The 19,109-nt window shown below is 37.3% G+C and overlaps 1 protein-coding gene across 1 annotated transcript; it reads right to left on the bottom strand.

The window, feature by feature from the left end:
* Positions 1-2,250: 2,250 nt before the first annotated feature.
* LOC128380517 (rhotekin-like) lies at positions 2,251-19,024 on the bottom strand. The gene is made up of 13 exons (XM_053340363.1): positions 18,904-19,024; positions 16,739-16,938; positions 15,912-15,958; positions 15,771-15,824; positions 15,424-15,541; positions 13,963-14,205; positions 13,772-13,866; positions 13,559-13,665; positions 13,327-13,455; positions 12,186-12,345; positions 5,941-6,039; positions 4,379-4,466; positions 2,251-2,377 (listed from the first exon to the last, which is right to left on the bottom strand). The coding sequence occupies exons 1-13, from the start codon at positions 18,913-18,915 to the stop codon at positions 2,371-2,373; spliced, it is 1,359 nt and encodes a 452-aa protein (XP_053196338.1). The 5' UTR covers positions 18,916-19,024; the 3' UTR covers positions 2,251-2,370.
* Positions 19,025-19,109: the final 85 nt, after the last annotated feature.

Below are 19,109 nucleotides of genomic sequence, written 5' to 3'. Positions count from 1 at the left end.
CTGGAAATGTGCAGAATATGTTCGCTTTAAAGGAGAATTTACACTGTTTTCTGTACATAAATATTACTTATACTGTTCATGTATTACTTTTAACCTAATTATAATCTTAATAAAGTCACATAAATCAAATGTAATGTTTCATAGTCATTTGTTGATTGAAAGCACCTCCTTCTTAGATCATTATAGTGATCCTTTTGTCTTTACCTCACACAAAACCTACGACATAAAAAAGTAATTGATTCTTATAAAAAATAAGAATCAATTACTTTTTTATGTCGCTTTTCAATCTTTCCTCATCTCTATGCATGACTCTCTTTTAAGAGTCATGCAATACTGTGAAATCAGACATAACCATTTTATACTGTACCTTCTTAAAAAAAGAAAAACTGAGCAAGGAGGTGGTTGCCTCAGGCTATATTCAGGAGAGGGTGGGGTAATTGTTGCTACAACAACTACGTATTTTATTCCCATCAGAATCTGCCAGTTTCAGTTTTATTAATAGGTTGTGTTATTATAGAGGTACAGTACAGGTGTCTGCCCAGTAAACTATATTATATAACAATCATAGTTTCCCACGTGATTTCAAATCCTTAAATATAAATATTCAGTTTTCTGTGGGAAGGGAGAATCATTTTTTTCTCTTGTTGGTACTTTGGAACTTTCATATTCAAATCTTATGCTACATCTGGTTTGACTTAATTCATATATTATGGACATACAGCAGACAATCAGTTATGTCAGTAGACGATAACAAAGTGAAGCTCTGTCTGTGACACCTGCATGCTTGGAGCTTTAATACGATTGCTATTACAATTATGTCATTCATTTTTCGGAATTTCCAGGTGTGACAACAACAACAACATGGAAATAGAACAGACACTCCCTTTACTGTAACAATAAACAATGATTCCATCATAAATCTCCTATGATGGCCATTTAGTTGTCTACCAGATGTATTTATTCTGACAGCTTTGGACCAATAAGAAAGGAAACCATTGTGAATAATACGTCAGTGTAAAAGCAGATTCCACCTTTTCCATTGTTTTGTTCACCTGTTCATGCTTTGTTGAACTACTAAAAACAAATTATAGTGGCCATTGTGAGAAATCCCGTGTGAACATGTCTCAGCAGGTGTTTGACTGTTATTTCGCAACATCTTTTTACTCAATTCTTTAAATGTGTTATTTCATTATCAAAAAGAAGAAACATATTAATACAGAAAACAATCTAAATGATTTTTAGTTTCATATGTCACTGACAAGATTTAGTGGAATATAAGCATTTGTTTCTTTTAGGCTTACACGGCCCACTGACCTTTGTAAGGCAATATCAATTCTTATAAAGGTGGATTAGACATTAGACATTCATGCTTTAGAAATCTGAGGTCCCATTATGAGGATGTTTTTTTTACACAGCTGGATCTTAATGGTTATTTCAATACAAGTAATATAAATCAAACTGATAATAAGTATCACAGTGATGATCTGAAATAGATAATAAAAATAAAAATGATTACGAAACATTGTAGTCTTTATGTGCTTAAACTTTTCCAAATTTCTGTTGATGAAAAAAATCAAATGACAACATATTGAAGTTGATTTAATTTATTGGCTTTTTTGGCATCAGTCTACACTCAGTACATCATGATTACTGACTCCAAGCAGTGTGTTGCTATTGGACTGAATCTCAACCCGAGCAGCGTCTGTCATAGGTTTGGCTTTCAGGAATGTGGTCCGCGTCCATCACTGTAGCAAGAACCCACTACTGCGGGGGTTTGCTGGCAACTTGAAGAAGGGCTTATTTGCCTCATGACTCAGCATAGAGGTTTAAGCACGTCAAGCTCCTTCTGTGGTTTCAGTATCATAGCTTGGCTGGCAAGGTAACTTAACCGCAACAGGAAGTATAAAATATTTGATTAGCATTTTTCTAATCATTAAATGTCAATCAATTTGAGAGTGATGGCAGGTTGTTTGTTTTTTACAGCATAAAATCAAGACACTGGAAATGTTGTATGTCTCTCTAAATGCATTAAATTGTACAGTATTTCTGGTACAATGAGATATTTCTGCATTTAAAATATACATACAGTCAGTTTTGGTTCGGGACTGCAAGCTCACACTCAACCTTTTTAGTCTTTTTTTTTTTTTTTTTTTTTTAGTATTGCTGGTTGGATAAACAATTAAGATTCACACAGCAGAGGTAGAGCAATGAAAAATAACTGGTGTTTGCAGTTAGTTTGGAGGTGTCCTCTGCAGATTTGGAAACAGCATCATTTATCAAGTCCACGTCCATTTCCTTGGCCAGGTGTGGTAACTACATAGAATAAGAAGCGTTTCTCACTCCTCCAGTGCAGCTGAGGCGGCTGGGTCATCAATAACTGGAAACCATAACAAAAAAGAGAGAATGCTGCAGTACAAGGTTAAAAAAAATGCTTGATGTTCTTTAAAAGCAACAAAATTTAAGTTAAGTAAATTTTATCGATCTCTCTTTTGGTGTTTAATTGCGTGTACATAATTAAATCCAAAGCAGGCATCAGTATCAGCAAAGAGTCAGGACACCTGTTCTCATTCAAGGGGGGGTGGGAAGGTGTGTTGAAATGTTTTGACTGGTCCTGTATATTGAGCTGGAGATAGTTTCCATGTGACACATACAACTCAATTAGCATTCCAGCCTGGAAAAACAGAAAACATCACACCAACCACACAGCTGAAACTATTCATGCAGGTTTCTGCCAAACCTCAGTCTTAACTGTAAAGATGCCCATTTCATATCGAGGAATTGTTTAGTATGAGGATATAGTCCTTTAACAGTCAATGGGCAAAAAAACATTGTTTGAAACTTCTTTACCGGTGGATCACATTCACCTCAGGGAGGGGGGGGGGGTGTTTTGCAGTTTTATAATCATAGTTATGAAACCTTTATATCCATATCCATACAAAACAGCCTGCTTGAAATTCTCAGGTACAATTTAATGGGGGGGGGGGGGCTTCACTACTTGAATTAACTCAACTGTAAAGTGTATTTTAAACCTCAAATATGAATTCATCACTAGTGGCAGATCATTTAGATTGCTGAGTTGGATGTTATGGTGTACTCTCTATGCAGATCATTGACAGTTAGAAAATTAGTAGTGACTCACTCATCTACCTTTCTTTATAGACATGGAAATCCCAGCAAGGCAATTTAAGATTGAAGTGGGTATTTCAATGAGAGTATATAACTGGTGTCTAACCTATGGCCACATCTTTTGCGTACAGATACAGAGAGCGGTCTGACTCATAGCTCGAATACAGACAAAAACATACCAAACTGCGAGAAAGACACACAAATACACACACGGCATTCACAGTTACACAAAGCCCGCATTGTAAAAAGAAAAAAAAAACTGGACTCAGTCATCTTTTTAGGTTGTTACTCCACATATATCATCTATCAAAGCCTCCAGTCCAACCTGTTCTCCAGGGCATCTTTTAACCAATCTTTGGCCTTTCTCTGTACACAAACCATCACCCTTCTGAACAATAAAAGTAGCATTTTGACGCCCTGCTTTCATTATGCGTTGACTTAAACTTATAACTTTGCATGTTTGCTACTCTAAGAAGTCAAACTAACAGTCAGTGTCTGATTGTACTTTGAGTCAATGAGGTATTTATCTTGCTTAGTTGTGATGTCACCTGTGAATTCATGTCACTGCTGACCTCAGTAGGTGAACAGAGGAATAGTTTGTGACCTATGTCATTGTTCGTTACAGCTTTTTCCACATTCATTAATATAATTACCAAACATATTAAATAAGTGATTACACCCTAATGTGTCATCAAACTTGGTAATGAAGCTTGAATCACTGTAGAGCTCTACAATATGAAAATCACTACTCATAGTAAGTGAAAAGCAATTATACAAACACTTCTATAGATGTTAAACAAACTGAAATAGCATGCAATGTGAGGTGCTGGAGGTTACAAGGAAATGTCACTGTCAACCTGTCAAAATTCCTCCTGCACAGGTCACCTTTGTTGACATATTTTGTCCACAGAAATGCTGACAGAAGAATAGGCAGTGCAAAAATATACATCGTTATCTAAAGTATGTGGTAGGATTTGACTTTTTCAATCATCACTTTTTGACAGACAGCGAGGGTCAAATTCAGTCAGACATTCTGTTTGTCTGAGCGAGCAGTGTTGTAAATTCATTGTTTATTTTCATGCCTCAGAGTCAGTGGCATGTAATGTTGAGTGTTGCAGCGCTTTACGTTACAATGCAAGTCGTGTTGCACCATCAAAAAAACTGACAGTGATTATTTGTGTCACAGAGTGCAACAGGTAAGGATTTTGCAGCTAATGCACTAGGAGAAAGTGCAATGATGAAAAAAACCTACCTTTCCTTGTAGTAGGAAGAGAGCAAAGTGCGGATCTCAGCGGATAAATCTGGGGCCACGACACCTGCACTGGGTGAGGTGGGTGTAACTAAACAATAACAGGAACACAAACAGACAAGCAGGAAGAAAATTTACCATTCAAACAGATAATTATCATACTCATGGTCAAAAATATTTTAAACATCTCTCTTTGTGAATGTAAAACAGATAACAGTTGATTGGTAAAGGGGGAATTCAGAGAAACCATTTCCATTTCCTTTACTGAAATATTTATTTTTTCTTCCTTCTGAGAAGATTTGTCTCACATCTTATCTTTAATGACTGGAACACCCAAAAAAAAAACACATTTAAGGTGCTAACATATCAGTTCCCCTGTTTTGCTGCTATAGACTATAACTACATACATTTTGATGAGTATGAGTGATGGTTTTGAAGGTGAAGTGTTGAACAGATAATGCGCCTATTCACAGTGAGTGTCTGACTTGTTGCCCCAGGTCATTGTTGGGTAGCATTATTTATCTCTGTTAGATCCTGCTATTTTGCAGGAACCGGTTTGTCTACTTTAAGCCCTGGCGTCACTGCAGCTTTCTGCAGATAAGAACAGAGCGGGTGCAAATGAAGCATAACATTTCATCTGTCATTATTTTGTCAGAATGTCTGGCATGGAGGGACACATGTCTAAGTGTAGGAGGGCATTCTGATACAGCCAGAGATAAACATGTTATATATCTCTGCAAGGTTTAGTTTCTTGACTAAAACTCATGTTACATTTTTGCTGCAGTTTTATATTTCCGGATATTTTTCCCCCTCAACTATTCCAGGCAAACATCCTTTCATTTCATCATTTCAGTGGCAGAGTTGTGTGGTCAGTTAAAGTAAAAGACTGCTGTAAATCTATTATAATCGATATTTTTAATTTAAAAATAGAAGACGTCTACTTGTATGTAAAAGGGGTCGAACCCACACCTTAACACTTGCATCAGTGGTGTTTGGTTGCAGCAGGCATCTTTCATCAACAGATAAAAACTGATAAAAACCCACTGGAAGCTAACAACTAGCGCTAGCAAACAGCAGGCAGACAAACTTAGCAGCTAGCAACATTAAGGAGTGTTAAGCTGCTAAAGAGGCAGATATTTCCTTTAGGAGCAGCTGGAAAACAAAACAGAAGTAATCATAGAGTGAAACCTGGTCTTTCATCAGATGGTTAGAAAAATAACTGTAAATGAATACTATTATAACTCTTGATGGATGTGTTTCTGCCCTTGAAAAGCCCCCAAAAAATCAGTTATTGCAGCTTTAATTTATCATTTATGCAGTTTAAATGGAGGTTCTGCTGTATTTAATGATGTAACTTTGACACAAGTGAAAGCAGACTGTCTTCATGCGTGCAGAAATGAATGGAAATGAATGGAAAATGCATTCAAATTAAACAAAAAAGGTGGGTTGTGGTTCGAACTTGTGGCTAAAATCAACAAAACCACTGGTGTTCCTTTAAGGCTTTGCGAGTAGCAGCGTGACAGCAGTACACGATGCAGGTGTCACTCCTTTTTGTGTTACACTACCTATTTCATGGTATAGCGATCCCTGCTTCAATGTGATGGATTTCCCAGAGCTCGGCATTTCAATCTTCATGAAGTCCTCACAACACTGCTTCCACTGGCCTGCAGGAAATAAAGCGGTGAATTTTAAAGCAGATCGATGCCAAATCTTTTCCTCTATCATCTACTGTCATTTGGCAATTATGCTGTCAATTTATGTTGAATTTGGCAAGCTAGTAGCATCTGAATGATTGCTGTCAACCTATAGAAAGGATCATCCTGTACTTCCTGTCAAACCATGCACATGCACAAAGTATAATTCATCAGAGATAGTTCATCTGGTGTTTTGAATAATGTGTCTTTTGCTTTCTTTTCAGTGTTTTTTTATTGTACCATTAAGAAAATAAGCTACTACCTATTGTAGTTCATAGCATCAATGGTTTGTTGTGCTTTAATCGTTGCTCTTGTTACTTTGAGCTAATTGGTTCATTGAAATTTGTGGGATGACTGTCACGGAAGTTTCTGTATAATAAAAGCAGATTTCACAAAGAGAGACTGTCTTTCAGAGTTTATTCCTGAATCACACACCCGCACGCATATGGACTCAGTGTCTGTGTCAGACAAAGAGTCTCAAACGCAGCCAAAGAGTCAATCTTATAGCCGACTTGCAGCCACGCCTGTCACAGGATGCTCTGGAACAATCTGTGATCTGTCAGTTGAACGCTCTCCGGCTGCACTGTCAGCAAACGTCAAACAACAAAAGATTAAGTTCCGTCTGACATCCTCTTATCCTAAGCACATTTGTGTACAGAACATCCACAGATATGAGCGGACGCAATCATCTTTCAAGTTGAAATTGTCCACTATATATGTATAACAAGGTATTACCAGATAAGGAGCTCATTTTCCACTGCAATGACCTTTGGCTTGTTTTTCTTTTAAATACTTTGGAGATTAAACTAAGTAAAAGAGGGAAGAAGGAAGAAGGAAAAAGATGAAGAAGAAGAAGAAAGTCATGCAGAGCCACCGCTGTGCTCTGTTATTTGGTTGGTAGTCAAACTAGTTGAATGTTGCAGCTAACAAACAGCCGTATTATTGCTTCTGCATCTCAGTGCATAGGCTTATTTTCAAATTTAAAGTTGTATGCACTAAGACAGATCATTAAAATTGCTGCTATACTGGCTGGAGTATGGCTGCACACCTCTCTATACATTAGTCAGTCTTCTTAATCTTCCTTCTGCTTAGTTTAATATCCCTAGTCTGTATATAAGAGAAATATGATGAAGTTTTATCCAACCGCTTTCAATGTACCACTGAGTACAGAGCAGCAAGAGCAACCGCAAAGCTCATTTACTGTCTGCATGAGCAACCAGTGTGCAATAAACTAGGTAGTATCTCTATATGCATTTACAGTTGTGTGATAGCACATAGCATAAAAAAGAGTGTAAAAGACACATTAACTTATAGATGTTACTATGATGCCTCTGCAATGTGTTCACACTATATTCAAACATCAATGTATCTTGTTAACTATTAGAATTGAATAATTTCCTATGAGCCTTAATGAGAGCTCCATGCAGTTATATCAGCAAGATTGTCAAGGATCTCGGTAAACCAAAGCAAAGATCCTCCACCTCCCAACATTGACTCAGTAGATACTATTTAAAAATGGATTTAAGCTGTGATGTAATGGGAAATCTGCTCATTGTCATACAAGCGATCTGTACACACCTGTATACAGATAGGTGTGTAACAGAACAAGTGATGAGTAAAATTACAAAGAATTAGCTCTCACACAGTTATTAGTAACCGTGCACTTATAAATCCCTGAGGAGAGTCAATGTAGCAAAACTGTACCAACTGAATAAATGTAGTGTTATTTAGTGTGACATATTTCTGTACTTGGCAGATTGCATTGAGAACATTCAGATCATTGCTTTGAAAAGTGAAACATTGTAAGTGCAAAGACAGTTAAACAGTAGACAAAAACATTGCTGACACACACCCCTTGTTAACACCGAGGAGTGGCACATTCAACACATTCAATTATTCACACAATATTTTCGTGATAACAGCTTCAAAAGAGACAGTCTGAAGCTTGTTCCTTCTGAACAGCAAGAAAAACAATTGAACCCCACACATATTATGTCCATTTTTTACCATTTCAGAAATGGATGTTGCTTCCCTTTAAACATAAGATTTATTCCATATCTTAATTCTAAGAAATGCATTGAGGCACGAAAAGAATGCAGTATCAGCCCTGAGGTTCACAGTATGTAATGTTACGATCCCTCCCTTTCTGCTCGACATCATGCAGTTGATTACTTCCTGCAGGAGTTGGCAGTCAGGGAGGGTCGTTAGGGCAAGGTGCTGACACCTGGCTAGGCCTCTACCAAGGTGATAAATGCCAGTCTGGTCTCTCTCTCTCTCTCTCTCTCTCTCTCTCTCTCTCTCTCTCTCTCTCTCTCTCTCTCTCTCTCTCTCTCTCTCTCTCTCTCTCTCTCTCTCTCTCTCTCTCTCTCTCTCTCTCTCTCTCTCTCTCTCTCTCTCTCTTTCTCTCTTTCTCTCTCTCTCTCTCTCTCTCTCTCTCTCTCTCCCTCTCTCCCCTAGGCTCCACGCCGCTACAGGTTCTGGGTTCATTTTGGTGTTTTCCTTTTTACATTCACCACTGATGTCACTACTCTCCACACCTCATGCTTTTCGTATATATGTTGTTTTAGTTACAATAAAACATTTTCTTTTGGCACTTCAAACCCTGACTTGTCTCCCCTCCTCGTCACATATGTTGAGCCAGTTTGTGACAGTAAGGTGAAGATACCTTATAAACCTGACTTCCTTTTCTCCCATCTCTCACTCACAAACTCAAAAGGTTAGGGGGCGACAAATTAAATACTGACTGACATAATTTATTCTGTGATGTAAAGTTTACATCAAATTCACGGTATAGAGAAACAATGACATAACTCAACCCTCCTCCTCTTCCAAATTTGAGACAAGGATCTGGTTGACATTACATAGCCATGGATTATTATTGTTTCTGGTCTGTCTCTCTCTCTCTCTGTGTGTGTGTGTGTGTGCGTGCGCGTGCAATAAAAATTAATTACCCTCCGGCCTTTTTGATGGGCTGCCTCAATTATATTTGCATGTTGAACAACACCGACACATCTGAGGCCAATGTCGAACTCTTTCATTTCTCTGATCATGATGCTGTCTGTGTGACCTTTAAATGGGCAACGTTTTTTAAAGGGGAGGGGGAAGGCAAGGCACAACAAGAGAAATTTACTTCTATAACACGCAAGGGAACACACAGAGAATTTGCAGATTTAATAGGGCAGAGAGAGTTTCTTAACGCTTTGCCGTCTGTAGTGAATTGTGGACATGTAAGACCACATCATTATTGTTGCAGTGTAGCAGACAATCAAGAATATAAGTGTCTTCCACTGGTTTTGATAAATATGCATAATGGACATCTGCTTTTGTTTCAAATTCTCTAATTCTTTATCATCTATCACATCAAGTATTTAATTCATTTTTTTTCTATTTCTATTTTCTATCTATTTATTCTAATATATGTTATAAGTATGTGTGTTGATGCACATTATCAAACAATGATTATAGTGATAATGGGGTAGTAACAATAAGTGTGAATGTTTATATTGTTTTTTTTATATATATTGTTGGTGGTGGACTGAACAGCTGCAGTGTGTGGGCAGCTGTATGCTAATAAGTTTACCATATCAACTGAAAAGGTAACAACAATATGCTTGTGTCCACAGTGCCAAAGTGGCCAAAATATATCAGTTATTGCAGGTTTATGAATACTCTTGAGAATTCCTGACAATATTTCCAAATTCCCACGGGTTTAAATGACACTAAATCTTGTCTGGATCTGATATCCTTTTATCTGTATCTCATCTATTTATTTGCTGTCTCTTCTACTTGTATTCTTTTTTATATTTATTTTACTCACTAGGGACTACCGATGCAAATTAGCAGCTTTGCTATAATCCGGCATATTTACAGAGATGTCTGATATCGATGTTCATCAATATGCACGGTCCCTATCCAAAAATAAAGTATCATTATTATTATTATTATTATTATTATTATTACACGTGAAAAACAATGAGCCACTTTCAAGTCATTGTTCTTGAAAATACAGCAGTATGTGTCCGTGGGTGGGAAGCTAAAAAGAGATCATATGAGGTAGACGCAGAACATGTAAAGTAACATACCAGGAACTGTTATTCAGCATGTACAGCTACGTTGAAATGTCTCAGTGTCATAAGATGAGACATTACAAAACTGGTGCTGCCTGAAATGTCTGTGTCTATATGTTTGGGCATCACCGTAAGCAAAACAAGTCAGGAACACCACTCCCCCTCGGCACTGTCTCCTTTCCAGCTCACACAGTAATGTTGAAAGACCATATCGCTGTTTCTTATGATCATAAATTAAGAAGTCTTATCACCCCTTATTGATGATTATATCCATATAACACAATAGAGACTGACCTCATAGAGTACGTCACACATTCAGCTGAATGAATACATTACATTTAGATTAGATCAGTCAGACATGAGACAAATATTTTGATTGTGACTCTATTTTCACAAGCGAATGCAGGGTGTAACTGATGCCACCAAAATGTCATCTAAGAATGCCGCCTTGCAGGTATAAGCAGGTATATTTTGAGCGCTTTTCAAAATGCATTCACAAAGCCTGATAAACATCCCCTCTAACTATCTCTAAGACTTGGTTGAGTCAGAGCCAAGGCTGCAAGTCAAATTTAAAATAAAATTGTAAGTATAACACCACTCAGCTGTATTCTATTGTTGTGTAAACAGTGAATCATAAAAAGAAAAAAAAGAGCAAAACAATGAGAAAAAAAATGCTGGCGTTCTTATTATTTGCAAATTGGGCCTTGCTGAACTATATCCATGTGAAAAATACAGTCAACAAAGCAAATTGAGTTATAGCAACTTCTACAGTTAAAGCTTGAAATTTCTTGGCATAATAATAGTGATAGTCTGGGCAGGATGCCAGGCTGGCAACCGCAGGCTGTTACAGTACAAGTATGTGATTGCGCAACACACATTAATCAAGATTGTTAATATATAATTTCTTCACACTCTTAAAACCAATGTGTTGAAAATAACACAATTTTTGTTGGTTTTTAACACATCTCTATGTCCAGATAAGGACAACACAACTTGCGTTAATTTTAACATTTTGTGTGGAACTTTGAACTCTGTGTAGAACTTTCCCCTCAGGATAATACTGAAATTTAACACAACATTTGTTGAAATCATCATTGCACAAAAAATGTGTTGATTTCCAACACATTTGTTTTAAGAGTGCAGAAATCAGAAGAGGTCATTCTGAATCGCCTACATTACTGTTCTAGTTAGTGTGTCTCATATGTGTTAAAAAGGGTTATAGATCTAGTGAGTCCTATGTGGAAACACTAATTCTCCCTCCTGTCAACATTTTTATTTTTTATTTCAGCTTATGTATGTCATTGATGTTGTTGTTGTCCAGTTTGTGTCGCTGTTGTGTGATTTTGTAATTCTGTTGTTCTTGTTTTTTTTCTTTTTTTTGTTGTTTTGTTAGAACTTTAGAAGAGATATGGCATCTTAAAGCACTAAGTTTGACATTTTGGGAAATACTCCTCTTCTTCCTCTTCTATCATGCCGAGAGTTTAGATGAAAAGATTTAATACCACTCTCATAAATAAATATGAAGCTACAGCCAGTGGTGGATTAGCTTTGTCTACCATAAAGACTGGAAACACAAGGAAACAGCTTGCTTGACTCTCTATAAAATATGACTACCAGCTCAGTAATTAACACATTGTGTGGTGTACTTTTTTCCTGGCCAGACCAATGATCAGTTGAGGTCTCAGTTGGTTGCCTAACAACCTAACGGTGATGACAAGCACCCAGGAAATTAATGCTTCTGGTCTGGCCTGTTTGTGCAGTACTTGTCACTTAGATTTAGGTTTTGCCAAAGCAGTTGGCAGTTTTTTAATGAATCATGACACTTAAGTAGTCACTTCCTCCTTGGATCATGACATAAAGTTTTGAAACACCCTGCTAAGTGCTAATAAATAACTTCATTATAATAATCCACTCTGATATTGACTTAACCTGCCTTATACCTGCTGAAACATGGTCTAAGCTGATTTCCTAGCAGTTAATGGTCAAGACAGAAGTGTATAAATGATCTTGGAGTTAAAATAATAAACAATATGTTCATTCAGGCCTTACTCATGTTATAGATGTGCTGCCAGAGAGCCTCGGTCCAGCACTGCATGTCTTCAGGTGTGTGTGTGGTAAGCGTGTAGGTTACATCCTCTTCTTGCTGTGTAGTGATGTATAGAGTCTGGCATCCGACATTATCTCTTTCTGACACACAGACAATGGTATCCTGACAAGACAACACATCAAATTATTCAGATAACCAGGCTGCTTGAAAACACGTGGCAAAGGAGTGTTATCCTAAGAACAACAATATAGCTAAGACATTGGAAGTAGTCATGCTATGATTGGCTTACTGAGATATTAATACCTGTCTTTTACTAAATTAAGACAATAATCCCACAGTTTGAATTGCAGTTTATCCAAGGCTCATAGTAAAACGGTCATACAAATATATCAGCTGTTAGAGTACATTTGAGAACTCTGTAGAGTATTGTGAAATTCCCTCACTTTACCTGCATGAATTATTCAAATCTGGGAAGTTTAGAGAGGAAATTATTTGTCGGTGGAACTCATATACATCTGAAATATTAACTGTGAGAATTCACAAGCAAGAAGTCACATGTTGTGAATGGCTGATTTAATCCGCAGCAGTGATGTATTTTAAAAAGTTATCCACTGCTTCAATGTAAAATATTACTGTAAAAAAAAAATTGTAACTATAGCTGTCAAATAAATGTGGTATGCTTAAATGTAGCATGTAGCAGAGTAGGAGCATTACGTGCCATAAAATGGAAACACTCCAGTAAAGTATCTCAGGATTGTGTAGTACTTAACTGGATTTCTACTATTTTTTTGTTGTGTGAAATAATGTGTAAGTCTTAAAATGTAATTGTCTTATTGTCATATCTGTAGTTTGGTGGTAAAAGAACTCAAATGCAACAGGGTGCAATTTAGTTTGGGATTAAACTACTTTTTTTTTAATCAATATGTTCAACAGGGTGTGACAGAAATGAATCAGGTTTAAACCGTATAAATAATTCCAATCTTCGGATGCTCACCATCACAACGGCTTTCCTCTCCTAGGAAATTTTTCATTAATTCACCAGTGCTCTCTGGTGGCCTCGGCGTGTTATTGTAATCAACATGGACAAAAAGCGTAAATGAATCCATCTCTTTATTCATGAGACTTTGCTCACTCAGAACCAACCTTTTTGACTGGGATTAGAAGTAACGGCTTGTCCTCAGACTCCAGGTCTTCTTGACTCTGATAGCAGAGAAGACTTTGCCCCTTGAGGACAGCATAGACATTTTCCCAGCAATTAAGGTCGTCTTCAAGCTAAATGAGAGCAGGGAGTAAAGTGATGCTGTGAATGATAATGTGATATTCCAAAAAAAAAACAGATTAATTAAGTAGGATACTATATTAAAAATGGAGTCACCTTAACCTTGAGTTGCCCACTTGTGACTGGCTGAATCATGCAGAGAGGCTGAGCAACTAAACGACAGCACATACTGCCATACAGAGGCAACCAGAAGGGACTGTCCTCTAGAAAATAAAAGAAGAAGGGTTGTTTTTTAAGAAAGGGGAGGAGAGAAGAAGAGGAGAGAAGAAGAGGAGAGAAGAAGAGGAGAGAAGAAGAGGAGAAACTCACCTGTTGCTGCTAGTGACAAATCATGAGTTTTAAAACCATCCTGGACATTCTCCAGTTTCAGTATTGCATGAGCCAACAGGTTATATTTAGGCCCCCTACAGACAGAAAGCACTGGGCAAATCAAACTTTTTTTTCTAGTTGACATTAAGACATAAAACATTTCCCTTTGTGTTTATTATTGACATCCTCACCGTGCAGACAGGTCAGGTGATAAAGGAGGAAACACACTTCCAGGTCCTGAAACTCCGCTGGAAATGGATCCACAAACAGCTGCAGACTCGAACGCAGCACGGATCTTTTTCCCAGAGGAGCATCCCAGAGATCCCCCAAGCATGCTGACTCTCCTGGGTCCTAGAGCCCCCAAGGAGAAATCCTCAACCACGCAAGTGCTGTACAGCTCTACACGAAGCTGAAACTCTGGACCTACATCATTACTGCTCAAACACCCACACACACACATTTACAGAAGAGCAAACAAAATGTCTTTACAGTGAGAATGGAGGGAAACTAAACCTTTAGAGGAAATGACCAGTGTTGGGCAAATTACTGGAAATGAGTCAAATTAGTTACAGTTACTAGTAGCAAGTTAGTAGTTACTTCTCTCAAAAGTAATTGAATTACTTTACCAATTACTGTATATAAAATGTTATTACTTACTGGGAATAGTAACATTTGCTTTACTTTTAACATAAAAGTGTAACTCCTCCCAAAATTTAAGATTTCAATCCACTCAGTAAAGAGTCCTTTTTGTTTTCCCCACAAACCCAAACCACTTAAGTTCAATCCTCTATTCCGGTATTATTTACAATATATAACATGATGACTCCAAGGATATCACGTTTTATCACGAGATGGGTACAATGATGTGGACTTCATAACGCAACTCTGAGGCATGTTAAGGTCAGATGAAGTTGTGTGTGTATGTTTGTCTGCTATCCTCTGCAGCTGTCCACCATTTTCAAGTAAGACAAAAATAATGAGCAATTTAGATCTCAGTAATTGTAATTGCATTATTTAATTTGAAAAAAGTGATTTGTAACTGCATAAATGTAATGTATTATATCCAACGCTGGAAATATCATACACATTTCCAGGTCTACGGTCATGGTTTATTATTCAAAACTCCTTATTTATCTTACATTGGTCCTGCTGGCCCTCAGTTCAGCCTCTGTCTGAAACAGGCCGTTTTAGCTCCTGTCTCTTTAAGGCAGACTTCTACTAGCTCCTGGGGGTATGTAAACAAACAGTAGTAGTTGAATTTTGCTTTGTTTTCACATTATGTACTCAAAATATAAACTCAAAAATATCTGAACATGTTCGAGCCCCAATCCAATCCAAAATATGCCAATGGACAATGTCAATAACCAACGGAAAACTGTAGCAACAATTTTAGCAACAAAGGCTACAAAATGGACAGGCGCCAGTGGGCATGCACCAAAGATCTGATGTTATTTCGATGGGGTAGTGGGGTAACTTTGCAAATGGAGCATCTTGGCTTTTGACTTTCACACTGCATGTTTAGGCTACATACACGTACCTCTATCATCACAGACATCTGGTATTATCACAGTATATAAATGACAGAAGATCACAAAAAGCTGATGATGATGATGATGTCTTATTTAAAATGTTTTAAAAAGCGGGTGACTTACAATATAATGGCGTCTTCAAAGCAGATGTCGGTTAACGTTCTGTCTACCATCACCAGATCAGTGTCGTAGATCTCACTGCCACACTGAAGCAGGCAGAAAACAGCACAGCGATGTAGCTCTGCAAGCAAAGAGAACATGTATAGACCAGAAACTGCAAATTCATCCTAAAGTACTTAAAGTACCACGTATTTGTCTTTTTCATTTAATGATATCCACTTAGGGAAGTCAGGCACCAGAGGGGGTATGCAATAATTTCAGTCTTTTCAGTGCATGCAAATCCCATCAATTCCAATAGAGACATTAAAGCAATCAGCTGCCTTGATCGCACCATTCAGCATATTACGTACCTCCTTTGTTTTTGAAGTACTCTGAGTCTTTCCACATGAGTGGAATCCGCAGGTCTAAAGAATGAATGTTATAAAGTTAGTAATATAAACGCCAGGTTCAGATTTGTTCATAAATTAGTGCTGAGATCCGTCGACACTCACCTGAAAGGGCTACTTTTCCCTTACATGGTACAATATCATCAGATAGCCTGCAGTAAAAGACAAAGATCATCTATCCAACAGTTCACCCATACAGACAGTATAGGGGATGGACAAAATAACAGGAACACTAATGCAATCCAGTACAATAAGACCACAAACTACAGCCTTAACAAAAGAATAACTTAAGAGTTGAATCAACACATCTTCTACATATTATCACTCAAGGTTGCTGTATTATACAATGTGTACATTGTGTCCACCATTCATACATTAAAAAGGTATGTAAACACTGTATGCATGTGTGTAATGTTACTGCACATGCATTATAATTATATTAATAAGTTAACCCTACTTATGTGAAGCCACATCACCATAAACTCAACCCATCTTGTTAGGTGCCCCATTGGCTCATATGTGTCTGAATTTACATGACCAGCTGTCATTTATATATTTATATTTTTTAATTTTTTTCTCAGCTTCATATCTTTCCTGTTGAAATGTTGTTTGTAATGTGTTTCATGATAACCCTGATGAACGCCATAAGCCGAAACATGTTGGTCTAACAATAAAGTTGATCTATATACAACAAGTGTTACTGGAGTTTTGACTTCTTTAGTCTCAAATAGCTCAAGACAGTGAGCTTGTCTGACCTCTAGTGGCTGTTAGGAGGCATTGCAATATCCACAAACAACTTATTCACATACCTCCTCTCTGCAATACAGCTGAACTTTATAACAATATCACAATCCTTTAAATCCCTCCTCACTGATCTGTTTTATACTGTCTGTCTGCCCATACATACAACAAGTCCTTGCACTCTGTCTGACCTGCATCCCACTCTTTGTAAGATTTGAGCTTTCCTCATCCTCTGGAGTTGACTAAGCAAGGCCAGGATACGGGTATTGCAGGTTAACAGGCTCTTGGAGGCTTCAAGCGCTTGGTCTCTTTGGGAGCAAGCCGCCAGCAGTTTACTGGCCCCCTCCCGCATTCGCACCTCCCTCTCAATCTGCTTCAGCACTTCCTCATCCTGTCAGAGATTAGAGGAGAAAAATAAACATTCAAAATAATCAATATATATTCTTTTGACTAGAAAGAAAGAGAGGTAAGCAGCTCGTAGTGAGAATTATCTAACCTTCAGAAACCAATGACTCAGACAGAAAATGGAAGCATGCTAGAGGTATGGCAGATTGGTTCAGATTTAAACATTTCAACAATTATTAGATGCTCAGACATCCATAGACCCTGACGAATGACACCTACTGACTTTAATAATCCCATGAAACCTTTTTTTTTTCCAGTGCTGGTCTGGTTGGCCTCTACAGCACAACGTGTCATGATTTTGACCGTCTCTTAGTGTCATCAGGTCAAATTTACACTTTATTTATGAAATATTGCTGCATCTTTACTTGATGGATTAGCACAAACCTTTACACAAGCATTCACAGTTAACAGACAGTAAATCCTAATTAATTAAAATAGGTGATCCTCTGGCTTTTCATCCAGTGGTATCTAGAGGTCAAAAGTTTAATATGTCCAATACTTTGGTATATCAGCATGCACACTAAACCAAAGTGAACATGATGAGCATTATACCTGGTTAACTAAATGCTAGTGTTAACATTTAGCCCCATTCAACTGCTTGCGAGGCTGTAGACTCATTTACCATTCATCACAATGTCAGGGAGCCTGATTAAAATCCCCAAATTCAAATTGGTTTTGATGACACACTGTAATAAATATCAGCCTTTCACTTTTCAAACACCTTACTGATCCTTGTGGCAGGCAGCAGGTGTCAAACAGACACAGGAAGTGTTACATAATGACCCAAACCCACGGAGTGCCATGATTTAAATTGGTATGGTCACATTAATCCCTGGATATATTCCTACTGTCAGAACCCCATGACTAAAGTGATGTCAGGTTATATTTGCCTTTAAAACATGTGTTATTCTTTAATAAGTAAAAAGAACAACACTGTGTGGAGTCAACAAAAACTCATGCCAAAGTCCATAGGCATTAGATGGAATTCATTAATAATCCACTTAGTGTTATTTTTCCTAATGCGCTTCTGGTAGGTGAGTCTATTATCGTTAATGCTGTTTTATTCATTATTTCATTAATCTGGACTATAATGTAATAATGATAATGTGTAAACTTTTAAGAGCCTGATTTTGCTAGGTTTTTATCATTAGACAAACACTTGAATACGCTGTAGTCCTCTGAATGAACCAGTCAGCTGATACACTTTAAGTTGATTCTACTGTGAATATCGGCATAAAATGTTCTCATCAATCACTTAAATATAATAATCAAAGCCCCAATGTGAATGTTTTAAAAGATTTTTAGACTTGCCTCACAAAAGGACATAATTGTACACACTATAATCTGGTGTTTAATACCACATCTTTTTGGACATGGGTCTGTAGAGGTTTCCCATGCTTCAACAATCCATACATTAGATGAAGATTTGAAGTTCAGCTTTAGGGATCAGGAGGTCGTTGCATAATTCAATCAGGTTCTCTAGCTGAGCCTAAGCCTTGTTGGTATGTTGTGGTTTTGTTCTGAATATAGATCCCATATAATTATATAACCTCAAGTTAACATATCTGATGCAGAAACAAACTTTAACGATTCATTTGCACTACATTACAATAATTTAGATTTATTATAGTCACATGGGCACACTGGAAAGTGATGGTGCAAATTCATTATATGGTTGGTTAGAGACCATTTATTATTATTTATGATTAATGTTTTTATTCTATTATGATTTGTGATGCTAGAATAATTAATCATTTTCAATCTCATTTTTGCACCAAAATTACTTTTTCTAACTTGTAGAATTATCTGTAAAATAATACAATTGTTAAAGGCTATATTTCACTTACCTTTAATTTAAAAAATATTTTTTTTAAATCATAAATGTATTTCTATATCACCTGTAATAAATTCATCATAAAAAAAAGATGAAAATCCTTCTTCTTTCACTGACCTGGTTGTTCATGTTTTCTTCCCAGTGCCTCAGCAGTCTGCGTCTATGTGCAGGCAGTGCAGTGAGTGAACTGACTAATCTCACAGCTGACTGAGAGCATGTAGGAGTAAACCTGCGGACAGAGCAGTTCGTTATTCAACAGAGAGATCAAAACAGCCTTAAGCCTCACTACAAGAGGCTGCAGTGTGAAGGATTAGAGGCGTCAC

The sequence above is a fragment of the Scomber japonicus genome, chromosome 19, assembly GCF_027409825.1.
Source record: "Scomber japonicus isolate fScoJap1 chromosome 19, fScoJap1.pri, whole genome shotgun sequence".
Taxonomy (NCBI): domain Eukaryota; kingdom Metazoa; phylum Chordata; class Actinopteri; order Scombriformes; family Scombridae; genus Scomber; species Scomber japonicus.
This window is presented reverse-complemented; position numbering and strand designations above follow the sequence as displayed.

What these genes read in the sequence shown, in the direction of transcription:
- LOC128380517 (XM_053340363.1), bottom strand. An exon ending in GGGAAAAGTAGCCCTTTCAG is followed by an intron (nt 15,825 to 15,911) that starts GTGAGTGTCGAC and finishes TTCATTCTTTAG; the next exon opens with ACCTGCGGATTCCACTCATG. An exon ending in TCACCTGACCTGTCTGCACG is followed by an intron (nt 13,867 to 13,962) that starts GTGAGGATGTCA and finishes TTCTGTCTGTAG; the next exon opens with GGGGCCTAAATATAACCTGT.